This window comes from Odocoileus virginianus, chromosome 31, assembly GCF_023699985.2.
Source record: "Odocoileus virginianus isolate 20LAN1187 ecotype Illinois chromosome 31, Ovbor_1.2, whole genome shotgun sequence".
Taxonomy (NCBI): Eukaryota; Metazoa; Chordata; class Mammalia; order Artiodactyla; family Cervidae; genus Odocoileus; species Odocoileus virginianus.
In genome coordinates this window covers 40,665,315-40,692,364 of record NC_069704.1, presented here as the reverse complement: position 1 = coordinate 40,692,364, position 27,050 = coordinate 40,665,315, and the positions used below count along the sequence as shown (strand labels likewise).

General features: G+C 38.3%; 1 protein-coding gene and 1 pseudogene across 4 annotated transcripts in view; one reads left to right on the top strand and one right to left on the bottom strand.

The window, feature by feature from the left end:
• The window catches only part of PPP3CC (protein phosphatase 3 catalytic subunit gamma), an 83,022-nt gene that overhangs the window by 34,687 nt on the left and 21,285 nt on the right, over positions 1 to 27,050 (top strand). For all 4 annotated transcript variants that reach the window (XM_070459686.1, XM_070459684.1, XM_070459687.1 and 1 more), the window contains exons 2-9: positions 422 to 619; positions 960 to 1,084; positions 8,252 to 8,363; positions 16,442 to 16,587; positions 19,214 to 19,353; positions 22,570 to 22,647; positions 22,881 to 22,975; positions 26,551 to 26,676. In XM_070459686.1, the coding sequence (XP_070315787.1) occupies positions 422 to 619; positions 960 to 1,084; positions 8,252 to 8,363; positions 16,442 to 16,587; positions 19,214 to 19,353; positions 22,570 to 22,647; positions 22,881 to 22,975; positions 26,551 to 26,676 (1,020 nt within the window). The remainder of the gene's footprint in view (positions 1 to 421; positions 620 to 959; positions 1,085 to 8,251; positions 8,364 to 16,441; positions 16,588 to 19,213; positions 19,354 to 22,569; positions 22,648 to 22,880; positions 22,976 to 26,550; positions 26,677 to 27,050) is intronic.
• Positions 6,520 to 7,561, bottom strand: LOC139032472 (glycine cleavage system H protein, mitochondrial pseudogene; annotated as a pseudogene).

Here is a 27,050-nt window from a genome sequence, read left to right as displayed (position 1 = left end):
CTTCCAAGACACAGTTTCATCATGTCTATTCTTTGAAGGAAATAAATGCATTTTTAGTAGTGTTGTGGTTTCTTTTCCTTCATTTTTTAAAGTATAGTTTCTTTTTGAATACTTTTTCATAGAAGAAATATATTCATTGTCTCACTGTTAGCTTATTTACTGAATCAAGTGTTTCATGTTTATATGTAAGGCATAATTTATACACACCTAGATCTTTTAAATGACTTTGACTTTGTGGCCTTCTAAAAAATTAGAATCAATCATCTATAAGTCTCTAGTTTTTTTTCCCCATGTAGTTCTGGTGCTGTGGATGTTAAATCATGGTGATGTTTTAGACTTAATTTGTTATGTAAAAGTGATTTGTTTATGGTTGTTTTCTAACTTCACCTGTTTACAATTTTTTCTTTTCTCTTCTTTCTAGCTGTCCCCTTTCCTCCGACCCAGCGGCTTACTTTGAAGGAAGTGTTTGAGAATGGGAAACCTAAAATTGATGTTTTGAAAAACCATTTGGTGAAGGAAGGGCGACTGGAAGAGGAAGTAGCCTTAAAAATAATCAATGATGGGGCTGCCATACTGAGACAAGAGAAGACTATGATAGAAGTAGACGCTCCAATCACGGGTATGAGAAGGATCTGCACGGTGGTACTTAGATTTGAGCTAGTTTGAGGAATGATTACAATTCATCATCAACTAAAATGTGTAATAATTATTCTAGGAATTGTGAGCAGTCTTATGATTGTTTGATATGTTTGTTTTTCATTGAAGGAATATAATTTAAAATGTCTAATATTTCCAGTAGGACTGTTTCAGATTGATAGATTACCTGCAGTTATCAAGCAGTCCAGTCAAAAGCTAGAGTGATTTAAGTTAAAAGTTAAACTGTGGTCTTAATAGTGTAATGCTCTTTCTCTTCTAAAACATAATTTTTCATCTCACCCTATGTCTTTCTTCCCTCCTAGTATGTGGTGACATTCATGGACAGTTCTTTGACCTGATGAAGTTGTTTGAAGTTGGAGGGTCACCTAGTAATACACGCTACCTCTTTCTGGGTGACTACGTGGACAGAGGCTATTTCAGTATAGAGGTAAATATTAAACTGGATATATTGGAACTATCATATTGTATTCTTAAAAAAAATTTTTTTTCTTCAGTAGAAGAAATTAAAATGAACACTGGCAGAATTTATAAACTTCGTTACTTTCATTAATTAAAGTGATAGAAATTGATATTAAAAAAACTATTTCTATTATTTACCAGTAAAAATCTGACATGTCAAAGGCTGTATTAACCCAGTTTTGCAAATAAGTTAAGTGTTTACCAATCTTTCCTCTTTGGAGGTAGTGTACAGGCTATATATATAAATAACTTAAATTGCTTTTCACCCTAAATGGGGTTTGGATTAGCTCACCTTAATTGTAAGACCATAAGCTGTTGGGCTACACTGAATGCATAGATTAACTGCCAATGCTAAATAATTAGGCATTTAACCTATTGTAGGAATAATTTCTGATACTGTTGCACATAGTAAGGACATGTTCATTGAAGGAAAAATGATTATAGTTAATGAAGTTAATGAAAACTCACGTTACACATTTTGAAAACTGTATGATGACCGAAAAATGGTTAGATTTAAAACAAAGTATTAATATAAGCTTTTACCTATAAAAAATAAAACTATTTTAAAACCTAACAGAGGGACTTTTCTGGTGGTCTGTTGGCTAAGATTCTATGCTCCCCGGGCAGGGGGCCCAGGTTCATATCCCTGGTCAGGGAACTAGATCCCGCATACCACATCTAGAGATCCTGCGCACCGCAAAAAAGACTGAAAATCTTGCATGCTGCAACTAAGACCTGGTGCAACCAGATAAATAAATATTTTTTAAAAAGCTTATGGAAGGACTTAGAACATTTATATTTAATGTCTGTTGATTCAGCTGTATGTGCTCAGCAAAGAAAAGTAACTTTTGAAATAGTATAGGTAATTGAATTATTATGTCCCCAGAATAAGCTTGAGATGAGACTTGAGATGAGGTTTATTGTTCATGCAGCATGTTGCCTAAATACAAGTCAACCATGTCACCTGGTTCTCAACCAGAGAAGCAGCTGTGGTTCTAAAGCTGCCAGAAACACAAGAAACAGGAGAAATGGATCTTAGTCTTCAGTTAGATAGACAGTCTAAATTCATGAGTCAGAAAACCTCAGTGTTGTCTTGCCAGTGTCCCAGATCCTAAGTGCCTCACCTCCAGGCTGCCCCCTGCGTCGAGAGCACAGTCTTGACTGCCGGATTACCAGGGAAATCTATTAGGTTTCCACACGTAGTAGGCACATGGTATTTGTTGGTTGAATGGATGTTAATAAATCATAGGTTGTATTTGGCTTTATCTTGTTACTTGATGTTTGGCTACCTTAAAGTGTTTTTCTAGAATAGTTTAAGAGATAAATTAATCAAAACTTGAAAGTGACAGCGCTGTATCACACCAGTTTTAAAACTAAACTGTAGGAGATACCTGGTGTTAGTTGGAAGTCACTTATAAACCAATAAGGTTATAGGTTTCTATAAGCTACAGCTTAGTCCAACATGATTTAAGTATGTAATTTGAACAATAATTTTTTTATCAATGTGCTTGATAAACATGAATGTTATGTTTGTCAAACAGAGGAAAATAAGATAATGGAGCCCTGTTTACAATTTTTTGTTATAAATAGTCATTTTTGGGGGTAGAAAAATTGGGAAATGCAGAATCTAACAAAAACATTTATAAATGAAATAATTACTGTTACTATTTTGTTATATTCCCTTGCATTCTTTTTTCTCCTTTTACATGTATATACAATTTTCAAAGAAAGTTGAGATTGTTTTGTGTACTCTCTTTTGTAATCTTTTCCCCCTCTTCAACTTTGTGTTGAGAACACTTTTCTCTGTCATTAAGATTTCTCCAAAAGTGTGATCAGTGGCATAAATACCACAATTTATTTCACCATTCCTCTTTGGATAATTCAGTTTGTAGCAGGTACTGCTTATTGTCTCCTTTTTCTCTTCTTATTCCTTACTAGCAAAATCCTTGTTTTTTCCAAATAAATGGGATTGGGGGTTCAGGGAGGACTTTTAATGTTGGGGAGGGAAGACCCTTATCCAAGCCCAAGGGGTTGAATTTTTCTGGTTGGTTTGAACCAGTCATGGCAATCCACTCCCTGTCACTGGTTGATTAGTCTAAGTAAACATGGGATCCTCTTTCACCCAGTAATATGTAAAGAGACCTCCTGATGATCATGACCTTTCTTTGTTGTGTACTAAATAATCATAAAATTGTATCCTGATGTATAGTATGAGGGAATAAAACTTGAAATTAGAGGTCGAGAAGTATATCGACCAAATCACATTGTAGAGTGGACGTGCATTGTGCTTTTTATAGCTCATTACTTCAGAAAGGTTCGTTGGTCATTTCAGGAGGCAGAAATAAAGACCAAATAAATCAAAAGATATAGCATGTTCTTGGAAAGGTAAGTATAGAAAAGAGAAAGTGCTTTCTACATTTATATGTGAATTTAATCTAATTTTTCCTTGGAATATTGTGAAAGTTGGTATGTTGCAAACGGAAGTCAGCCCCCAAAAAGGAAAAGCCATCTAATTATATTTGTATGTGTCTATGTGTTTACATTTTTTTATGTGTTTACATTTTATAATGTTTCTTTTGCATTGTCTTTCTTAAAACATACACATATTTTGATCTTAACAATTTCACTTTTTGTGAAATTATACTACACATATACTCATAATTATGTACAATGACATGAATGAATAGTTTGTCACCTAAAGTTCTTGGCGAGCTACAGTCATGGGGTCGCAAAGAATCAGACATGACTAAGCAACTTAGCACACAGGCATACAAAGCATCCTGCAACAAAGAATTGTGCCTGTTAATAGTACCTAAGTTGAGAGACACTGTTATCATTGTGGGGATGTGAAGATAAAAAGCATAACCAAATCCTGTGTTGTGTTTTCTGGTAAGAGAGACAGCATCTTTATATTTGTTTAGTGTCCATGAAAGTCAAGTCAGGGTGCTCATCTGGGGCTTCCCTGGTAGCTCTGACGGTAAAGAATCCTCCTGCAATGCAGGAGACCCATGTTCGATCCCCGGGTCAGGAAGTTCTCCTAGAGAAAGGAATGGCTCCCCACTCCAGTATTCTTGCCTGGAGAATCCCATGGACAGAGGAGCCTGGAGGCTACAGTCCAGGCGGTCACAAAGAGTTGGACACGACTGAGCAACTAACACTCTCACTTTCCATTTAGTTGGAGGTCAGGGAAGTTCTATTTGAAGAGGTAACATTTGAATAGAATACGTGAATGACCAGAGAGAATGAGCCATGCATAGATGGAGGTGGGGTGAGTACCTTCCAGGCAGAGGCCGTGTAGAGCTCTGAGGAAGGAACGAGCCCAAGACATCTCAGGAACAGAAGCAAGGTCAGCGTGGCTAGACAAAACGAGTAAGGGGACAATGTGGACGGTGCATCAGAGAGAGAGGCAGGGGTTACATGATGTCAGGCTTTGCAAACCATGGTAGAGTTTGGGTTTTATCCTGAACTCAGTGAAAATCCTCTAGAGCTTTTTTTGTTGATATGTTTTTTGTTTTTTAAGCGTGGCAGTGATATAACTTCCATTTATGTTTTAAGACAGTTCCTCTGGCTGTTATGTGGGAGACTGACTCTAGGAGCCCAAGAACGGGTTCAGGGAGACTCGTTAGGAGTCTCATTCAGGAGCGTAGGCAGAAGATGCTGGTGAATTAGAAGAGGACTTCAGAGAAGTGTCTTGATTCAGAATTTTGATGTCTTTCCTTTTAGGAGGTAGGCAGTCTTGGTTGAATTCAGCCCTTCAGGTCGTGGCACATTTATTGCTAGTTTTTCCTAAAAAGCCCCTCTACTGGTTTGTTTTGTTTTTTTTTTTAATCTGTGACCTCTATTTTCCTTACTCCCTCTCCAAAGTGTACATGTTTGTGTGGTATTTGGTATATACCTCAGAATACATATACTAATTATATTAACTTTTTAGTATATAATGTTTTTGAGGAAAAAATATTTTTTAGTTTTGCATAAATGATATATGGTGCTGTTCAGTCATTCTCAAACTCTAGCAGGCATCATAATTACCTGGAGGGTTTATTCAAAAACAAATTGCTAGACCCCACCCCAGAATTTCTGACTTTTTTAGGTCTGGGGTAGACCCTGGGAATCTCTGTATTCTAACAAGCTTCTGTAGATTTTGGTTTTCATGTATCATTATGTTTTAAAGGTCTGTCTGGGTTTCTCTCTGTTCCATTGTATTCCGTAGTATACATCTATGACATTTTAGTTCTCTGTTCTCAATGGTGGACAACTTGGTTGACGCCAGTTTCTTTCTATAATGAACACTGTTGTGAGGAACACCCTTGTATAAATCCATTTATGGTCCCATGTTTTATTAGTAGTCACTCTGTGGCTTTCTCTAGTGGCTCAGTGGTAAAGAAACTGCCTGCTAATGCAGAAGACATGGGTTTAATCCCTGGGTCAGGAAGATCCCCTGAAGCAGGAAATGGCAGTCCACTCCAGTATTCTTGCCTGGAGAATCCTGTGGGGCTACGGTCAATGGGGTCACAAAAGAGTCGGACGTGACTGAGCGAGTCAACAACAGCGAAAGACAAAATGGTGTATGGATAAGACTGGGATTGCTAGGGGAAAGGGTATGACCCATACATGAACTGAGTATTTCAGATCACTCTTTAGAATAGCTGTAACAGTCTATATGCCTACCAGCAGCACCTAAGAATTCATGTTTCTTCCCGTCTTTACAGAATTTGGTTTTATCTCATTTTCTAACATTTACCAAAATGATGGGTATATTGTTGTTTCAATTAATATTTCTTTGATTACTAGTGCAATTAAACATCTTCTCATGTATTAGCCATTGTACCCATACGATCTATATATCTATATATGTGTCAGGACCACTGTTTTAATTTAGAAATTTTACAGTATGTCTTAACACTCTTTTTCAGTGTTTTTCTGTTTCCTGGCTATTCATGCATGTTTATTTTTTCATGTAAATTTAATTATCAACTCATCTAATTCCATAGAATAGCTTATGGTATTTCCACTGGAAATGCAATGAGTTTATAAACTTGGAAGAACTATATTCTTTTAATGCGGAATCATCCTATCCAAAAACAGGGAAAGTCTATTTGTTCATGTCTCCTTTTGTGTCTTTCAGGAGTGTTTTTTCAAGTTATTCCTAGTGTGAGTTTTGCACACTTCTTGTTAAGTTTATTCCTTTATGTTTAATCTTCTTTGCTGCTGTTGTAAATGGAGTTTTGTCTACCATTGTGTCCTACATATTGTTTGTATATATGAAGGCTACTGGTTTCATACGTTGATCTTATATCCTTTCATGTTACTGAACTTTTTTATTATTTTAGTTAGTTGTATCATTGATTTTTCTGGAGTTTATCTGGTATGATATTATGGTTTTTTTTTTTTTTGATTAAGAAGTTGAATATTTTATTATTAAATTGTTTATTCTCCTGCAAGGCTGTTGCTTCACTGTATAAAAATAGCACCAGCAAACACAGTATATTGCAAAGTTAAGACAGTAATATCCTTCACTGGACACTATACAACTAACAAACTTTTCTCCACTGCCAGTTATTTCTAGTGGGAAGATCATTTTGACCCAAATCCAAGGATAGCTGTAAGCAAGTTACAATGTCATATAAGGTATAAGATAACCATGTTATCCTTGAATTACATAATTTTTGTAATTAGTTTTATCAGAGATAATTTCAGGAATTCTGAATAGTATAACTGGACCCTAGCCTAAAAATCACAGGATGCTGTGGAAAAGATACAGTGTTTATCTGAAGGCATTAGAAAGTTAAGGGGTATTTTCTTCAGGAAACATTGTTACAAGTAGTTTCTTTTGCTAAAAGTTGCTTTTTAAATATCTATCCACCACTAATTTAAGACAACTATGCTAGATTAAGTTGTTTCAAAGTAGTTTATTTAGGGGTTCCATTTTCATTCCTAATAGATTTTATGTATTTTTCATATGCTTCTTCACTCATTAGTCCATCTAGTTCTGAAGGGTTACTGAATGTCATCTTGATCAGCCAACCATCTTCATAACAAGACTTGTTGACAAGTCCTGGATTTTCTGCTAGCTTGATTCATTTCAGTTACTTCTCCTGATAGAGGGGAATAGAGTTCACTAGCAGCTTTCACACTTTCCAAAGCACCAAACTCCTTTTGTTTATTCAACTTTGTCCCAACTTAAGGCAGACTACAGTAAACAACATCTCCCAAAGCTTCCTGTGCAAAATTGCTGATTCCCACTGTTCAACACCGTTTTCTGTTGTTACCCATTCGTGTTTTTCTGTGAATTTCCGCACCGACAGCAGAGCAGGGCCGGTGCGCGGTGCCCGGACGGCACCCGCCCGCAGTCCCCGGGGCCGCGGCGAGCAGGGTGCGCTGGGTGCCGAGATGGCGCGCAGGCTGCCGACCGCGCCCGCACGCTCCGCACCGCTTGCAGCGCCATGTGCGCGCGGGTGCAGAGGGTCTCCGCGCGGCTCCTAGAGCACCCCGGCCGGCGGGGGCGGGGCGGCCCCGGGCTATCTGGTATGATATTATGTTATCTTCAAATAGGAACAGTTTTATTTTTACTCATTCTTAAGCCTCTCATTGGCTTCTTTTGTTGAATACAGTTGACTAATACCTCTAGTACAGTGTTGAATAGTGGTGGTGATAGTACGTATCTTTCCTTGTTCCTGATTTTAGTGGAAATGTCTCTAGTGTTTCTCCATTAAATAAAATACAAGTTTCAGGACTAAGGTATGTGTGTGGGTGGCTTTATCATAGAGATCTAGATATTTGGATAGAATATGGGAGCAGAAAGTAAGAAGAGGTTTCTGTGAAGGCTGCTCTCCTATGTGCTTTCAGACTTAAGGGCAGGGAATTCCTTCGAGGTCCAATGGTTGGCACTCTGCGCTTCCACTTCAGGGGGCTGGGCTCAGTCCCTGGTCTGGAACGGAGATCCTTCATGCCACACAGTGAGGCCAAAACAAAAACAAACAGCAGCAGGTCACACTCAAAAGACAGATTCCTCACATTTTGTCTTCGGAATAGCAATGAGATATGCCATTAGAGCAAGTCATTTGAACTTGTATAAATTGTCTTTATGTGTTATTGTAATCAAAAATAAAATTTTATCCTTATGTTTGGCTTGTAGTGTGTGCTGTATTTATGGAGTTTAAAGATCAATCATCCTAAAACATTGTTTCTGCTTCGAGGAAATCATGAATGCAGGCATCTTACAGAATATTTTACCTTCAAACAGGAATGTAAGTATATTCACTTCTTCAGAACTTTTTAGAAGTTATGCTTTAGCTCTTCCCAAAGCAAATTAAACACACAAAAAAGAAACTAATGGACCTCAAATGCTTCCTGTTCTGTTTTGTTCTTGTTTTATTTTCTAGTGAGAACCTAGGTTCCACTATTTAAGCAAAATAACTTTTGAGTTTCCCCCATGGGAATATTTGGAAAACATTAAAAAGTCCAAAGATATATATTGTCCACACAATCACATCACTTAAAATTAATAACTATTAGCTCACTATTTCGGAGAAGGCAATGGCAACCCACTCTAGTACTCTTGCCTGGACAATCCCATGGACAGAGGAGCCTGGTGGGCTGCCGTCCATGGGGTCACTAGGAGTTGGACATGACTGGGCATCTTCACTTTCACTTTTCACTCTCATGCATTGGAGAAGGCAATGGCAACCCACTCCAGTGTTCTTGCCTGGAGAATCCCAGGGACGGGGGAGCCTGGTGGGCTGCCGTCTATGGGGTCACGCAGAGTCGGACACGACTGAAGCAACTTAGCAGCAGCAGCAGCAGCTCACTATTTGAGATACAGATTTCTATTCTGTCTCCATAAAAACCTATCCTGAAATAGTTTAAATCTATACACACACACACACACACAGCCATCCCTTGATGTCCCTGAGGGCTTGCTCCAGGACTCCCACAGATACCAAAATCTGCAGATTATCAAGTTCTTATGTAAAGTGGTGCAGTGTTTCCATATAGGTTTCATACATGCTCCTGCATGTGTGTGCTAAGTCACTCAGTCATGTCTAACTCTGCAACCCCATGGACTGTAACCTGCCAGGCTCCTCTGTCCATGGAATTCTCCAGGCAAGGATACTGGAGTGGGTAGCCTTTCCCTTTTCCAGGGGATTCTTCTTCACCCAGGGATAGAACCTGGGTCTCCTACATTGCAGGCAGATTCTTTACCACCTGGGCTACCAGGGAAGCAAATTCAGTAAGGAGCTGCTTAAATAAGGGATAATACATCTTAAAAATGGAATGCTAGGCAACTGTTGTAAGATCAAGGTGGATATGTATGTCCTGATATGGAGAGATGTTCAAATATGTCGTTAGGTGACCAAAGCCATTTGCAGAACATGTATAGTGTGATCGCTTTTGTAAATTACAAATATGTAAGGTACAGAAATAATTGGTCACAGTGATTACCTATGGGGAGTTAGATCAGGAAGATTAGTGCTTTTAATTGTTTGTCTTCCCCTAGACTCCTTGAATTAGCTTTTCATCACTGCTATGTAATACTATTAATATTATAACAAGGTTTTAAACTGGTAACTTCCAAATTATCCAACTGGGGCTGAAATCCTTAACTTTTTAAAGCATCTCAGGTGATTCTGTAGCACACTGCTAGTTAAGAACACCTGTTACAAAGGAAACTATAAGCAAGGTGAAAAGACAGTCCTCAGATTGGGAGAAAATAATAGCAAACGAAGCAACAGACAAAGGATTAATCTCAAAAATATACAAGCAACTCCTCCAGCTCAACTCCAGAAAAATAAATGACCCAATCAAAAAATGGGCCAAAGAACTAAACAGACATTTCTCCAAGGAAGACATACAGATGGCAAAAAAACACATGAAAAGATGCTCAACATCACTCATTATCAGAGAAATGCAAATCAAAACCACAATGAGGTACCATTATACGCCAGTCAGGATGGCTGCTATCCAAAAGTCTACAAGCAATAAATGCTGGAGAGGGTGTGGAGAAAAGGGAACCCTCTTACACTGTTGGTGGGAATGCAAATTAGTACAGCCACTATGGAAAACAGTGTGGAGATTTCTTAAAAAGCTGGAAATAGAACTGCCATATGACCCAGCAATCCCACTTCTGGGCATACACACCAAGGAAACCAGATCTGAAAGAGACACGTGCACCCCAATGTTCATCGCAGCACTGTTTATAACAGCCAGGACATGGAAGCAACCCAGATGCCCATCAGCAGTCGAATGGATGAGGAAGCTCTGGTACATATACACCATGGAATATTACTCAGCCATTAAAAAGAATTCATTTGAATCAGTTCTAATGAGATGGATGAAACTGGAGCCCATTATACAGAGCGAAGTAAGCCAGAAAGATAAAGACCATTACAGTATACTAACACATATATATGGACTTTAGAAAGATGGTAATGATAACCCTATATGCAAAACAGAAAAAGAGACTCAGTTGTATAGAACAGACTTGTGGACTCTGGGAGAAGGCGAGGGTGGGATGTTTCAAGAGAACAGCATTGAAGCATGTATGTTATCCAGGGTGAAACAGATCACCAGCCCAGGTTGGGTGCATGAGACAAGTGCTCGGGCCTGGTGCACTGGGAAGACCCAGAGGGATCGGGTGGAGAGGGAGGTGGGAGGGGGGACTGGGATGGGGAATACATGTAAATCCATGGCTAATTCATTTCAATGTATGACAAAAACTACTGTAATGATGTAAAGTAATTAGCCTCCAACTAATAAAAATAAATGGAAAAAAAAAAAAAAGAACACCTGTTACAGAGGCTTGGCACATATCTACTATTTGTCATTTGAGAACCACTTCATTAAGTGATCTAAAAATTGGAAGTATTTTGCATTGTTTTCCTGAGCCAAATGTTGGAGTGGTTCTCATTATGTCTCTATTTCTTTACCTGGGAAAATTAAACAGTTCATATTAAGCAATTCTCAAAGGCCCTGGAATGCCCAATATTTAGCAATATACAAGAAATGAAGAAAGAGGTGTATGGATGCCTTTGAATTAAGATTCAGGGTTTTTTAGGTAAATTTAATTTTTCCTCTGTTTTGTTCAGAGCTTTTTTTGATGAGTATACTTGGTTCAGGCTATTTTTAGAAGATACAACAATAGTTTTGGGAAACATTTTGAGTGTCATTTTGCACAGAATTTCTTATCTCAGGTTTTTATTTACTTTTCACATGCTTTAATTTTTTAGTTAAACCGCGTTTTTTCCTCTCATCTACCAACGTACTCCTGATTCTAACCCTGCATCTGAAATGTAAATAAATCTTGGAATAAACACACAAATTCAAGTACAATTTCAAAATTTTTTCCTATATAAGGAAAAAGCATGTGTGCTGCTTTGCACAAGTGTTTTTACTGATAAGCTGATCTTTCTTATAGAGACACCGTGGCATTTAGAATCAGCACTTATAATTACTGCCAAGTGATGCTTAGTTCCAAATTTTGCAGCTCCAGTCTTGTTAATATTTCCAAAAGGGGCAGGTGGAGGCTTTTATTATATCAGGTTTTAAAGTACTTTATATTGCAGATATTTTTTAAGTTTCTTTCAAATCCAGAGATAAGTTTTTCAGAGATAATTTGATTAGCAAAGTATAACAGTTAATTTTTGACATATTATTTATCTTTGCAAAAACATTTCTTTATTGCTATAATATTTAGAAAGCAAATAACCTAGTGGTTTTTTGATTCCATCTCATAGCTCTGGGTTCACATTTCTAAAGTAAATTAATTTCTTTTTTCCAGGGGCCCTTTTTTGATGTATAGTTAAACATTACTAAAATTTCAGGATGTTCCAGAAACTCCTATAATTTTGCTAATGAAAATAGTATTGTTATGACAAGTTGATTATTTTTAATAAACAAATATTGTTTGCCATTGTTCATTACTTATAAGCATTATTTACAGTAGCAAGAGATTGGTGTCCTTAGATTGTTTTATATCCATAAAGTGAAATATTATGTAGGTATTTAAAAATTACAAAGCTCTTCATGTAATGATGTGGTGTGATCTCCAGAATATGTTTTTAATTCCAAAAAGCAGGAATTCCCTGATGGTCCAGTGGTTAGGACTCCATGCTTTTCACTGCCAAGAGGCTGAGTTCCATCCCTGGTCAGAGAACTAAGATACAACATGCTACACGTTACAACCAGAAAAAAAAGGTCCAAAAAGCAAGTGAAAACAGTGTAGATATGCTGCTGCTGCTAAGTCGCTTCAGTCATGTCTGACTCTGCGACCCCATAGACGGCAGCCCTCCAGGCTCCCCCGTCCCTGGGATTCTCCAGGCAAGAACACTGGAGTGGGTTGCCATTTCCTTCTCCAATGCATGAAAGTGAAAAGTGAAAGGGAAGTCGCTCAGCTGTGTCCGACTCTCTGCGACCCCATGGACTGCAGCCCACCAGGCTCCTCCGTCCATGGGATTTTCCAGGCAAGAGTACTGGAGTGGGTTGCCATTGCCTTCTCCGAAGTAGATATGCTACATTTATGTAAAAAACAAAAGGCTATTGTGAAAGGGAAATACACATATTTGTGTGTATGTGCATCAAATATCTTACAAAGACACCCAGAAAACTAGTTGCCTAAAGGAGGGACAAGAGACACTAATTTTGAAACTTTTTTTTTAACCTATTACCTTTTTAAAAAAAACTGAAAGCAAATAAAAATTAAATATATATAACCACTGTTTAGAGCAATTCATGGTTTTTTGCAAATAGTGTTGACTCTCAAAATTGCTTTGAAAGAACATTGGTGAGAATTTTGTTTTGTTCATGTTCTGTTATTGATGCTGGTTAGAACTTGTTATCAGTGTGATCCTGTGACCGGGGTGCACGTTTGCTTCATTATGGGACGTTCCTTACAATTTATCATGAATATAAAACACTCAAGTCAGCTGGTTTAACCTTCAGTAACTATATATTTGTCTCTTTAGATTCTCCTACTAAATATTTAACTTAAAAAATAAAGACTGGGAGGAGTATGGCATCATGTTAAGAGCATGAACAGGTTCAAGTTCTAGTTCCCTTACTTACTAGTTGCAGCTTTGGACAAGTGAGCCCAGTTTCCTGAACTTTTTAATGAAGTCAGTGATAGTACCTACTTGATAGAGTTTCTCTGAGGATAAGATAAGGTAATTTTATTGGTTAACACTTACTGGGACTTTCCTGGTGGTTCAGGGTCTGAGACTCTGTGCTCCCAATGCACAGGGGCCTGGGTTCAATCAGGGAACTAGATCCTACATGCCATAGCTAAAGATCCTGCATGCCACAATGAAGCTCAAATAGCCTGCATGCTGTAACTAAGACCTGGTGTGGCCAAATAAGTAAGTAAATATTTAAAAAAAAAACAAACTTACATAGTACCGACTTTGTGCCACACATGTTTCAAAGCATTTTACATATGTGAATTCACTTGATCCTCATAGCAACCTTGTGATGTAGGTGGGCATTATTATTAGGTCCATGTTATAGATGAGAAAATGAAGACAGAGTTAAGGAATTTGTCCAAAGTACTATTGCTTGTAAGTGGTGGGGCTGAAGTTCAAGTCCAGGCAGTCAGGTTCCAGACTCCACTCCACTGTGTTTAGGATGGCACAGGAACATTGTGACCCTTCAACAAATTTTAATAATAAAGATAATATAATAATAACTATTACTATACAGAAATTATATATCCATCATAGAAAATGCAGTTAAACTAAGTCATCTGCAGTCTAACCCCTCAGAAAAGAAGAATTGGTGTTTATGTATCTACTCAAAACTTTGAGAACATAAAAATGATAACATTCTGTAACTCATATTTTGGTTGTGTGCTTAGTTTGATTCTGTGACTTCCTCTTTCAATTTACAAAATGGGTTAAGACACTGTACTTCTTTCTTCAGACTTGGCATTCTTCTGGAAATAGGCTAAGGAATTGTTCTGAGTCATTCTTAGGGTTGAAAGGCAGTTAATCGGTGTAAAATGGTGTTTGGAGCATGAACTAATAAGCATTAAAGTCCTGCCTGCACGCACCCCAGGGCTCTTAGAAAGGACTTGCTTATTGATGGTTGGCAACAAGGGGAACTCTGGCTCCATGGATTTACAAGAGAAAAAGTAAATCACTGGGCACAAATGAAAGGCTTTTTTTTTCCCCTTGCCTTTTTTCCCTTCAGAACTTTTTATGGATATTACTGGGTCTACTTGTGAAATAGCCAAAGGTGTAGTAGTATTCAGATGCAAAGGAGAATAGAAGGATGTAATTGCAAGCAGATACAAAGATGTAGAAGACATGGCTCTTGTTAACTTGGATGTTGTAATAGAGTCAGCATATATTGTGAAATAGATTTTAATTGCCTTTGTGGTAATACAGAATTATTTAAAAGTTTCTAAAGGAACCCACAGACTCCCTTAATGTCCTCAAATCCTAATCAGTATTGGCAGTAAAGAGACAGTGTCCGCCCTCGGGGATGAAGAGTGGTCCACTGGTTTACACCTTCCCTTCAGGAATCTCTGCCCAGTCGTTCCTGCTATCCAGGAATTGCACTCTGACCCACATCTGGACCCATCACCCTTCATTTTATTCCCCAAAGCCTTGCCAGGACCAGGCTGTGATACTTGAACTCTGACACTTTTAAAAGCATGGAGATGAGAGGAAGGCAGTAAACCCAGAAATCATTAAACTGGACAGTCTGACTCACTCGCTGTAGCATCGCTGTCTGGGCCCTTGTAGGCTTTCTGTCATCTTCATGAAATCGTGGAAGAGGAGGACCTCACAGTTCTGTAGGCTGCCTGCCTGTACGACTTCTGGCCGTGTCTACCAGTGTGCACCTCCTAGAATATTGGGTTTTTGAATCCAAGGCCAAAGAAAAAGATGTTCCCTCTCTCTTTAAACTAAAGCCATCTTCCAGCTTGTTATTGTTTAGTTGCTCAGTCATGTCCAACTCTTTGCAAGCCCATGGACTGTAGCCCACCAGGCTCCTCTGTCCAGGGAATTCTCCAGGCAAGAATACTGGAGTGGGTTACTATTTCCTTCTCCAGGGGATCTTCTCGACCCAGGGACTGAACCTGCGTCTTCTGCATTGCAGGAGGATTCTTTACCATCTGAGCCACCAGGGAAGTCCTCTTCCAACTTCTCAACTATTACCTGTTCTTTCATGACCTCAACTATTATACATCATGACTAGATAACTCTCAGCCCACTGGAGTATTTTTGTTGCTGTTCTGTAGCCTCAAAAACAACCACCACATTAAAATACAGTTCACTAAGATGAACGTTTTTACCTAAAAGAGCATAGGACATAATTTGCTTAAAGACCTTAAAAATCCTGAGCAGAAATATTATTGACATTTTATTGATGACTCCTAAAATTTCAGTTTCTATTTATATATTTTCAACACCACCAGGAAGGCTTTTTAGAACCAACAAAATACTCAGACTCACGAGCGACCATGGGCCATGGGTGCTTGGCATCCATCCTAAAGAGCACAACCCAGGAGGCAGCGCCAGGTATCCATTTTCACGGAGGAGTCCTCTTGGGATGCAGAGTCCACGCCTCAGTCCAGAGGTTTCTTGCCTTTTGCCTTCCCTTTCCCCAGTCTACTCCTAGTCACAGCTCAGGTGCGAGGAAACAGTATCCACACTGGACAGATGAGGGAACCACCTGCCTTAGAAACCTCGCGCATCCCAGGTGCCAGTATCACTTGTCAGAGCTTTATTGGCGTAGCTTTCAGGGTCCCACCAGGGACATACCTCACGAGTCCCCGTGCTCAGAGCTGCCCAAAGCTGTAACTTCCACCAGGTAATTGGGAGGGTTTCTCAGGTGCTGCCGTGGTAAAGAACCCACCTGCCAATGCGGGAAACGTGGGTTTGATCCCTGGGTCTGGAGGATCCCCTGGAGAAAGAAATGGCAGCCGACTCCAGTATTCTTGCCGGGAAATCCCGTGGACAGAAGAGCCTGGCAGGTGTAGACCATGGGGTCAGAAAGAGTCAGACATGACTTAGCAACTGAGCACTGAGGTGATGAGGTAGTTTTCACCATAAACATCATTGCCTAATGACACAGGTGATTGCATTCACTTTATCAGGTTTCCAGGGCAACAGAACTAGAAACTTAATCCAAGGTCACACTTGTCTTTAGAAAAACATGGAGATTTTGTCTACCCTTTATCCACAACTTTTCAGAAATATCTTTACAAAGATGATTGTTTTTGAATTTGCCTGCATTGAATGGCTTTGGAGTAGCTTTATAATCATTGGGCCTGTATCCTTTGTCAGGTATGATAAATTCTGTTTCTCCTCCTTTGTTTTCCCTTTAATAGGTCGAATCAAATACTCTGAACAGGTGTACGATGCATGTATGGAAACATTTGACTGTCTTCCTCTTGCTGCCCTCTTAAACCAGCAGTTTCTCTGTGTACATGGAGGAATGTCACCTGAAATTACTTGTTTAGATGACATTCGGAAAGTAAGTAAGCATTCATTAGTCTCTTGGAGTAAATATGCTTTTAATTTTGTTTTTTATTGCAATTAACTAATATGTCTTTATTGCTGAAAAATTTAAATATGGATAAATAAAAGTAAGAAAAACAAATCACCAGTGATCTTTTATTGGGCAATAGCTTCTGTTAACATCTTTCCTGTATATCTTCCAATAAATGTCTAATTTTTAACAAAATCTGGCTTTTACAAACTAGAAACATATTTTGAGTATAGTCCTGAAACTTTAAATTATATTGCAATAAGGAAAGAAGGGATGACAGAAGATAAGATTGTTGGATGGCATCACAGACTCGATGGACGTGCGTTTGCAGTCCATGCGGTCACAAAGAGTCAGACATGACTGAGTGACCAAACTGAAGGAAGGAAGAAAACCAGGGTTCTGATCCCTGTTCTGCCATTAATTATGTGATAGGAAGTGAAAGTGTTAGTCACTCAGTTGTGTCTGACTGTGACCCAATGGACTGTAGCTCGACAGGTTTCTCTGTTCATGGAATTCTCCAGGCAAGAATACTGGAGTGGGTTGCCATTCCCTACTCCAGGGGATCTTCCTGACCCATGGATTGAACCTGGTTTACCTACATCTCAGGCAGATTCTTTACCATCTGAGCCTCCAGGGAAGCCCCCATTAATTGTGTAACCCATAGCAAATCACTTAACCTCTTAGATTTTCTTCTCTGTAAAATGAGGAAGTTGAAATGGATGGGCTGAGGACTCTTCAGCTGTGAAATTCATTGACTTTGACTTTTTAGATGATAGAGTTTAATTGCTATACTTGCCTTAGTTGGTAATCATGATTTTCAGGGATTGTGTATCTTCACGATTGAAAAAAGGCGGTCAGTCTTTTTTCAATTATATTGTCCTGCATCATCGTCTTCTCTCCTCTGCCTTTGTATTCTCTTGTTTAGTGGCCAAGTCATGTCTGACTCTCTGCAACCCTGTGGACTGTAGCCCGCTAGGCTCCTCTGTCCATGGGATTTGCCAGTCAAGAATACTGGAGTGTGTTGCCATTTTCTCCACCAGGGAATCTTCCCAACCCAGGGAGCAAACCTGCATCTCCTGCATCGGCAGGAAGATTCTTTATCGCTGAACCGCAGGGAAGCCCCATGACAGAATATTATGAATAGCTATATACCAACAAATAGGGCAACCTAAAAGAAACAGACAAATTTTTAGAGTCACGCAAACTTCCAAGACTGAATCATGAAGTGAGGTATTCTCTTACCTCTCTTACACAGGTACGGAAACTAAAAAATTTTCTGTTTGGAGAACTATTTTCTCTGACTTAAAGTTACTATTTTCAGGGTAAGAGGGTAGTAATAATGCACAGCCTTTTCTGCTGCCTTGTTATTAAATAAACAGCTGGTAAAGAATCCGCCTGCTATGCAGGAGACCCCAGTTCAATTCCTTGGTCAGGAAGATCTGCTGGAGAAGGGACAGGGTACCCACTCCAGTATTCTCGGGCTTTCTTGATAGCTCAGCTGGTAAAGAATCTGCCTGCAATGTGGGAGACCTGGTATTCAGTCCCTGGGTTGGGAAGATCCCTGGAAAAGGGAAAGGCTACCCACTCTAGTATTCTGGCCTGGAGAATTCCATGAACTATATATAGTCCATGGGGTCACAAAGAGTTGGACACCCTGAGCGACTTTCACTTTCACTGTTTTACATAGTGAGTCTCAAATTTTACAATTCTAAATCAATTGTGTTAATAAAAAGCTCCCCTTTCATTCAGTAGGAGTCCTTTTCTTGGCATTCAGCTCTCCTAGTTACTTGGGGGGTGTGGTTTCTTTTGTTTCTTTGTTTTCGCTTTTTAACTAAAGCCCCAGTGACTAGAGGCTTCAGTTAATAACTTTGAAATGCCTCCACTGCAGAGAATGGAAAGGATGAAACCTTTTGCAAACCTCCGCCCCCCCCCCCCCAGAACTAGCATTCTTTAAAATAAATCTCCATTGGAATGAGATAAACAATGAACAGCCACTGAAAAACCCTTGCTGCTCTCATGGTAACCTGGACTTACCTAGGCAATTGAAATAAACTTTACAGAGTCTTTCTCATAAATAGTATGTTTCTATAGTGATGGACTTCAAATTCAAATTAAATGAGCACCACTTTTAAGATGAGGATGTAAGGAGATCCTTTTCTACCATAGGGATATAGATATTAATTAAAATTTATTACCAAAACTGTTAAAAACTATGCATCTAAATTTTTAAATGTTCATTTTCATCCTAAAGGAAAATTCTTCAGGGGTTATTGCCCACTCTCCTAATACAGTCTATGATTGGAAGGGTCTTTTTTTGACCTCTACCAGGGCTTCCCCGGCGACTAAGCAGTAAAGAATGCATCTGCAGTGCAGGAAACTAAAGAGACGTGGGTTCAGTCCCTGGGTCGGGAAGATCCCCAGATGGAGGGCATGGCAACCCACTCCAGTATTCTTGCTGGGAAATCCCATGGACAGAAGAACCTGGCGGGTTACAGTCCATGGGGTCATAAAGAGTCGGACATGACAGAAGCGTCTGAATATGCACATGCAGTTTCCAAAAGCTCTTTTGCTCTCATGATTTCTCTTCTTTTGGCTTTTGCGTGTCTTCTAGTTAGACAGGTTTAAAGAACCTCCAGCCTTTGGGCCAGTGTGTGACCTGCTTTGGTCTGATCCCTCCGAGGATTATGGCAGTGAAAAGACCTTGGAACACTATACCCACAACACTGTCCGAGGGTGCTCTTATTTTTACAGGTAAGCTAATCCTCAGTTAAGATTAGATGGGGAAATAATGGAAACAGTGAGAGACTTTATTTTCTTGGGCTCCAAAATCACTGCAGATGGTGACTGCAGCCATGAAATTAAAAGACACTTGCTTTTTGGAAGAAAAGCTATGATAAACCTAGACAGCATATTAAAAAGCAGAGACATTACTTTGCCAACAAAGGTCCATGTAGTCAAAGCTATGATTTTTCCAGTAGTCATGTATGGATGTGAGAGTTGGACTATAAAGAAAGCTGAGCACTGAAGAATTGATGCTTTTGAACTATGGTGTTGGAGAAGACTCTTGAGAGTCCCTTGGACTGCAAGGAGATCAAACCAGTCAATTCTAAAGGAAATCAGTCCTGAATATTCATTGGAAGGACTGATACTGAAGCTGAAGCTCCAATACTTTGGCCACCTAATTCGAAGAACTGACTCATTGGAAAAACCCCTGATGCTGGGAAAGATTGAAGGCAGGAGGAGAAGGGGACGACAGAGGATGAGATGGTTGAATGTCATCACCGACTTGATGAACAAGAGTTTGAGCAGGCTCTGGGGGTTGGTGAGGGACAGGGCAGCTTGGCGTGCTGCAGTCCATGGGGTCACAAAAGGTTGCACAGACTGAGCAACTGAACTAAACTGAATCCTCAGAAAATGAGAAGAGGAAGTTGTAATATACTTTATCAAAATATTTTTAACTGCATATTTGGTACCTTGAATCTGTGTCATTCAGGGACTTCTACTTAATTTTTTGATTAATAAAAGGAAGAAAATGCTTTTCTTCCTTTGCTTGTTTTCTATACTTTATTAGGTGTTATGCCCTAATAAGTGTGATATACCAAACACAATTGAACACAACATCTTGTAGTGCTCAAGTGTTGTTGTCTGACTCTACGTGATCTGGATTATTTGTTCCCAAACATCCACTATTGACTTCTTGAAAAATAAAGATTTCTTGGTTCTTCTTTCAGAGATTCTGGTTCAGTAAGCCTGAGACAAGGGAATCCTGTTATTTTTTTAAAAGCTCTCTAGCTTTTGGAACTGCTGGTATTGGCAAAGATAAAAAAAGAACAGGACATTGTGAACTAAGCCCAGGACATTTCCTGGAAGTTGATTGTTGTCTTAAATCTCCTATGTGAGCTTTTATTGTGCTTTGCCACTCCAAACTAGGGAGGTTCAGGGAAGTTTGAAGCCTACTTTTAAAAAAATCCCAATATTTTATTCCAATAAATCATATCTGTATTTAGTACTCTAAAAATCTCTGATAGTTGCTTAAGATAATGCATTCATTAAATGAAATCTACACACAAAAAAACCCCTCAGTTTTCCCATAGTTTTAACATTCTTCTAAGTAACTTTTTCATTCTATTCTGCCACCTTTGGCAGTGACTAATATGATGGAATCATTTAAATTTTACTTCTCTTTACATTGCTTAAAATAAAGAGCATAAAGCTTTTTATCTTTAGGAGAATATAAATTGGTACAGTTTCTGTGACCGTTAGCTTGCCAATATTTCTCAATTATAAGTGGCCTTGGCCTTTATTCCAGAATTTCTACTTCTAAAATGTAATCCTGTGGCTATTATCATTCATGATCTTGGATCCTCATTATTCACGAATTCTGCTTTGCAAATCTGCCTGCTTGTTTTTATTTGTAACCCCAGAGTCAGTACTCACAGCAGTCCCAGTCACTCACAGACATTTTTGTGTACAGAGCAATGGAAAATGTGGGTCACCCGTTGCACGTTCCCACTGAGGTTGAAGGCACAGTTGCTCTGCCTTCTTGTTTCAGCTCTCACCCTGTAAGCAAGTATTTTTTCTGTGCTCTATTTAGTGAAACATTTCCCACGTTTTTGTTGATGTTTTGCTGTTTAAAATCACCCCCAAGCATAGTACTGAAGTGCTATCTAGTGTTCTTATGTGCCAGAAGGCTGTGGTGTGTTAGATAAGTTTCATTCAGAAATAAGTATGGCCCTGTTGGCCATGAGTCCCATGTTCATGAGTCAACACTGTATCTTCAATCAGGGTCTTTGCACAGAAACACATATAGAACAAGGCTGTGTGTTGATTGGTTTATGAAAATGTGTGAGCAGAGCCCCACTGGACCCGGCCGTGTATCCCCCCTCGGAGCAGTGACAGAGTTCTGTCATTCCGTTCTGTAGCAACTGTATGTAGAACGCAGCTGCTGCAAGTGATGGGGATCCACTGTACTTGAAAATGTGTGAAATGCATGTACAAGGTTTTCCTTCCTGCATTGTTTATGCTGAAGGATTTTAAACAACCTAAACATTCAATAGAAGACTAGTTAAATAGATGGTTGTACATCCCGACAAAGGAATATACCAGACAATGCAATGAGTCTGTTTTTTAAAAATGAAAAAAAGAAAACAAATCCTCTATATGCTGATTGGAATAATCACTAGTATAAAGTAAAAAAAAAGAAGACCTACGAAAAAGCTATGTGTACCATCTGATAACATTTCTTAAAGGGGGCTATGCATGTGTGTGTGATAATTGCTTGAAATTGAGTAAAGTATCTCTGAAGGGCTCTCAAAGAAATCATGGACATTGGATGATTCCAAGGTAACTGGAAGATAGAGGTAGGCTAGAGGGAGACATTTCACTGTAGAACTTTTTGTATCTTTCCATTTTATACCAGGTGAATGAATGTGCAACCTGTTTTAAAACTTATTGAACATAATAAGAAACAAAGATTAAACCTAAATTAAATAAGTAACCCTTGGATAATTCTGGGATAATTTTGTATCCTCTGGTTCTTCCTATTGGGTATTTGCCATTCAGAAAGCACCTATTCAGTTTTTAGTACCTACTATACACACACATGTGCATGCACACGCGCACTGCTGTGGTATTAATACTTTTTTAATATCAAGATACCAAGAAAAGTTTTGGCGTTGTATTATGATTGTTTTGAGTTTTATGTGTTAAAGAAAACAATTAGAAGGTAGGGGACCTCCCTTCTGTCCCAGGGTGTCCGTTACGTACGTTCTTGGTCTGGAGTGAGGTGTGTGAGTGACATGGGAGAACCAAGAGTGATGATTGCTAAGCTGTTACTAAAAGTTTGGTGGTAATGAAAACCTATAAATTTAAAACATATTCAACTCATTTCATCTTGATTTTTCCCCTGCCTTCTATTAAAAGACAAGTGTCTTCATTCTGAATCTGTTTTCTAATTTTCTTTTACAGTTACCCTGCAGTTTGTGAATTTCTGCAGAACAATAATTTGCTCTCAATAATCAGAGCCCATGAAGCCCAAGATGCCGGGTAAGTTATAGCAAAACTGTACCAGGACTTCCCTGGCAGTTCAGTGGCTAAGACTCCATGTGTCCACTGCAGGAGCTGTGGGTTCGACCCCTGGCTGGGGAAGTAAGATCCACTGGCTGCATGGCACAGCCAACAACAACAGCAATAATAAGCGAAACAAAACTCTGAACCCAGCAGCACCGCAGAGTTCCTTCTTTTAATATGAAGACAGACGGCTGCCATCTCTCTTCCAGGTACCGAATGTATAGGAAGAGCCAAACGACGGGCTTTCCATCGCTCATTACGATTTTCTCTGCACCCAATTACCTCGATGTCTATAACAACAAAGGTAAAGGGGACCAGCGATACTTGAGTTTGAATTTGTGAGTAAATGTGAACTCTAGTTTAATCCTATGTTATGTGCATAGGTAATTTTTGAATATATTTATAAATTTTAAATAAGAAAAAAAGAAGTCTTAATTGAAACAAAGGCCAAGAAACTTAGAATTTAGGCTTCTGTTTAATTTTCATCCCCTAAGGATTTGGGGACTCTGTGATTATAAGTAATGATTACAGTAGGTTTGACTTGCACCATTGAATCAAAATAAGAAGAAATAAATTACTTCAGGTTGAAGTTAAAACAGCATAAATTATTGGTTTTGGTGAATCTAATTTATTTATAACTGTCCCTCAATAAAATGTCGCTATTTAGTGTTTTAATGTCTATTATTAAGCTGTTTTTGCTCTTGAAAAATGATACAATTAGAATGAATACTGTACCCAAAGTCAGAAAAATCTTCATTTAGTCCAAGCCCTGCTCAAAACTAATAGTGTGACTTTAGGAAGTCACATAGCTTTCTTAACCTCAGTTTCCCATATAAAAAAAAAGAGATTTGGATATACACTTGCCTTTTGATCCAGAAATTCTACTTTTAAGACTTTCTTGTAGTCTTAGTCATTTTTTTAAAAAATTTAACTTTTATGATCCCTAGTTGATCAGTTTGTATCAGGACAATCTTCTACCTAAAAGCCTCTTCTGTAACATGCCTCTGTAACTGTTTTGTTGTTGATAGAAAGTATGACTATAAAATAATAGAACTTTAAAAAAAAAAATAGAACTTTTAAACAAACATGCCAGAACAAATATATCCAAGTGAGTATGGTCCCTTCAAAGTAGTTACCTTGGGAGCTTATACCCTTATTCCAACAATGCTGCCATTGTTCAAAACATTTTTGGAACTCCTCTTTTGGCATTGCCTTCAGAGTCTGCGACACATTCTTTTGATTATCCTCAATGATGGGAAATCTTCGTCCTTTGAGGGTGGATTTGATTTTTGGAACAGCCAAAAGTCATTCGGAGTCAAGACTGAGGACTCAGGTGAGTGATCAAGCTAGACGATACCATTTGGGGTCAGGAACAAGGTATGATTATAAGGTAATGAGACTGGTTTTCCTTGTGTTGCTTATAAAATGGCTCTGGAGGTAATTCCAAAAGAAGAGTTCCAAAAACATTTTGAGTAATGGCAGCATCTTTGGATTAAACACACGGTAAGGCAGCAGGGTACATTGATAAGAACATTGAGAGCTAGGAGGCAAAAATCCTAGTCTAGTCCTGTTTCACTTTTAAATTCACAATTAACAAGATACTGAACTTCTCTGAGCCTCAGTTGATGTTACATGACTGTTACATAGGCTTGTTGAAGATAAGTTGGAGTAATCAAAATGAATATTAAAAGCATTGGTCAGACTATAAATTGCTACACTGCTATAACATCCTACTGTTACTGTGCCTGGTGTGATTACATCAACGGACCACACTCATCTGATATATAAGGTCTGGTGTGTTTGTTGTTGATGGTTTCTTAAGTCTCATTACTTTATAGTCATATCTTGTATATGCAGTCGGGGAGAGAAGTGTAAAAGAGGTCCATGGTATACTTATTTCCTCTATTTCAAAGTCAACTCTGAAATGGCACGTCTCATTTCAGCCTGATTTGGATCAGTTATCTCTGGATGTCCTTAGTGACATGCTGTCCATTATTAAAAGGCATTTCTTTGACTTAAATTCTCTTCCAGTCTTCTATTTTTGCTTTCCTTCTCATCATTCTATTCTGAGTCTTGGCTATCCTCAGTACTCTGCTTCTCCCTAAGTCCATTCTTTCTTATTTCCCTTTTCCTAGTAGAAACTTAGTTTTGTTTTTGTTTCCTCCCTTATGAATTGTATGTGCCACTCATGTTGTCAGACTTCCTCAAGGACAGTCTGTCCCTCACCCTCATATCTGTGATGAAGACTCCCTTCTTACTCCCTTCATTAACCTTACTATTAAAGTGTCTATTGATTGGCCGGTGGATTTATCAGTGTGCTAAGCTAAAACATGTCATCTAAATCAGCAATCACTTTACTAGCTTAACTAACTGCCAGTTTGTTCTTTGCCTCATTCTAATCTGGTCTTGTTTTGATCATTCCATCAGTAAACTATTTTAGAGTCACAGTTGATTCTGAGTTTTTTGTCGGCCTTGACTTAATTGGTAACATCCTTTACCTTGTGACAATCTTGTTTTCCTTGGTCATTTCTTAATCTTTTTAGGGGGGATCGGGAAGGAAGAAAATGTGGCATCTAAAATAATCTCTGGTGATGCTTCATTATTCCTCTTGAAAAAGATGACTCTGTCCCTCTTTCCTCCTTCTTTTCCTATCACTTTTCTTTCTTGTATATTCTTTAGACTTATTGGTACGAACAGACATTTTTTATCAGTAGTTCTACTGGTTACATGAAAGACCCTTAAGTCATGATTTTTAAAGATCTCTTTCTATTTTTGTGTCCACCTTCCATCTCTTTTTCTTGTGTAGATTGAGGGAATTGTTGAATATTTATATATTCGTCTAACTTAAATAAAATACATATACATGAAAATAATGGGACATGTACATTGCAACCAGTATTAGAAGCTTCTTAAAAGCTGAAAATCCTGTTTTCATATATTTATTTAATAATCTATGGTAAACACTTTAAATATTCAGTGACTTAAAAATTTGAGAATACTAGGGTATCTATAATAAGCAAAGAGACAGGGATCAGGAGATGACCTATACCTGTCATTTCTAGAGAACTATTTTACCCTATTCTATTTATGATCACATTAAGAATAATTTAAGAGAATAATGCAAACCACATTGCATTGCTGGTGATGCAAACTAAGGGAATGGATTTTTTTTTAAATTTTAAGTATAAAGAGAATCAATTTGGTACCAAAGTATGTGTGTGTGCAATATATGTATATGAACCGGTTAATATTAAACATTTAAAGTGTGAGCAGTATACTGACTGTGTATAGGAGAGATGGACAATTTTTATTCACATATTGTATTATTCACATATTGTGTGCAGAAGTGATTTAATCTACTTGGAACCTTGTTAAATTGCTCCAAGTTTACCATCTATTTGCATTCCCCACTATGAATTAATAACTGCTCTGTTATAAACTCCTAGAGAGTTTATAAAATCTTTGGCCCTGGCTAATGACTAGGAAAACAGGCTGTGTTCATTTAATGAGAAATGTTTGCCATCAAAGGAAAATTGTAATTGTAACCATTTGGCCTATAAACGGAAATCATGATGAAATTTTTCTCATGTGGAATCTGAGATTTCTATAGATAGTTACCATGCAAGACCTTTGAAGTCTCAGAGCTTAAGTTTCTTTTGTACTTTTATTATATGAGCTCTTCAGGTAACTTTGTTCCTTGGGATAATTCTTAAAAGAATGAACTGTACAACATGCTGTGAGATTTTCCATGTGTCCTGAATTTATAAATGGAAAGTCAGTTCCTGAAATCTGGGTAGTAGGTACACAGCTGTATACAGTATACCATTTACCATGTCCTGTTCCTCTGTGCCAGATATTTTTCTTCTTTTTCCTTTTTAGCTGCTGTGTTAAAATATGAAAACAACGTCATGAATATCAGGCAGTTTAACTGTTCTCCACATCCTTACTGGCTTCCAAACTTCATGGATGTTTTCACGTGGTCTTTGCCTTTTGTTGGGGAAAAAGGTAAGAGAAGTAAGACAGAGGGACCATCAGTTATCCTAACTGGTGACACCCTGCTACTTGCATGCATTCCTTGATGGTTCAGAAGTGTTTTTCTTAAAGTTTTCAGAAGTGTTTTCCGTTTTCATTGTTCTCTACAGAAACTTTTAAGTGGTGCTTAATTGGATTTTAAATTATAATTCTAGTTGATTGTGATTTTCTTTTTCCAAGTACCAATTTAAAATTGATACCTTGTATGATCAAGATGTTAGAATAACAAGTAACAATAAAAATAACCTTTCCTTCTGTGATAAAGAGACTTAAATGGGAAGATTTATCCTTAGAATTCTATTTGTGCATCTATACAAATAAGCTTCCCAGGTGGCACAGTGGTTAAG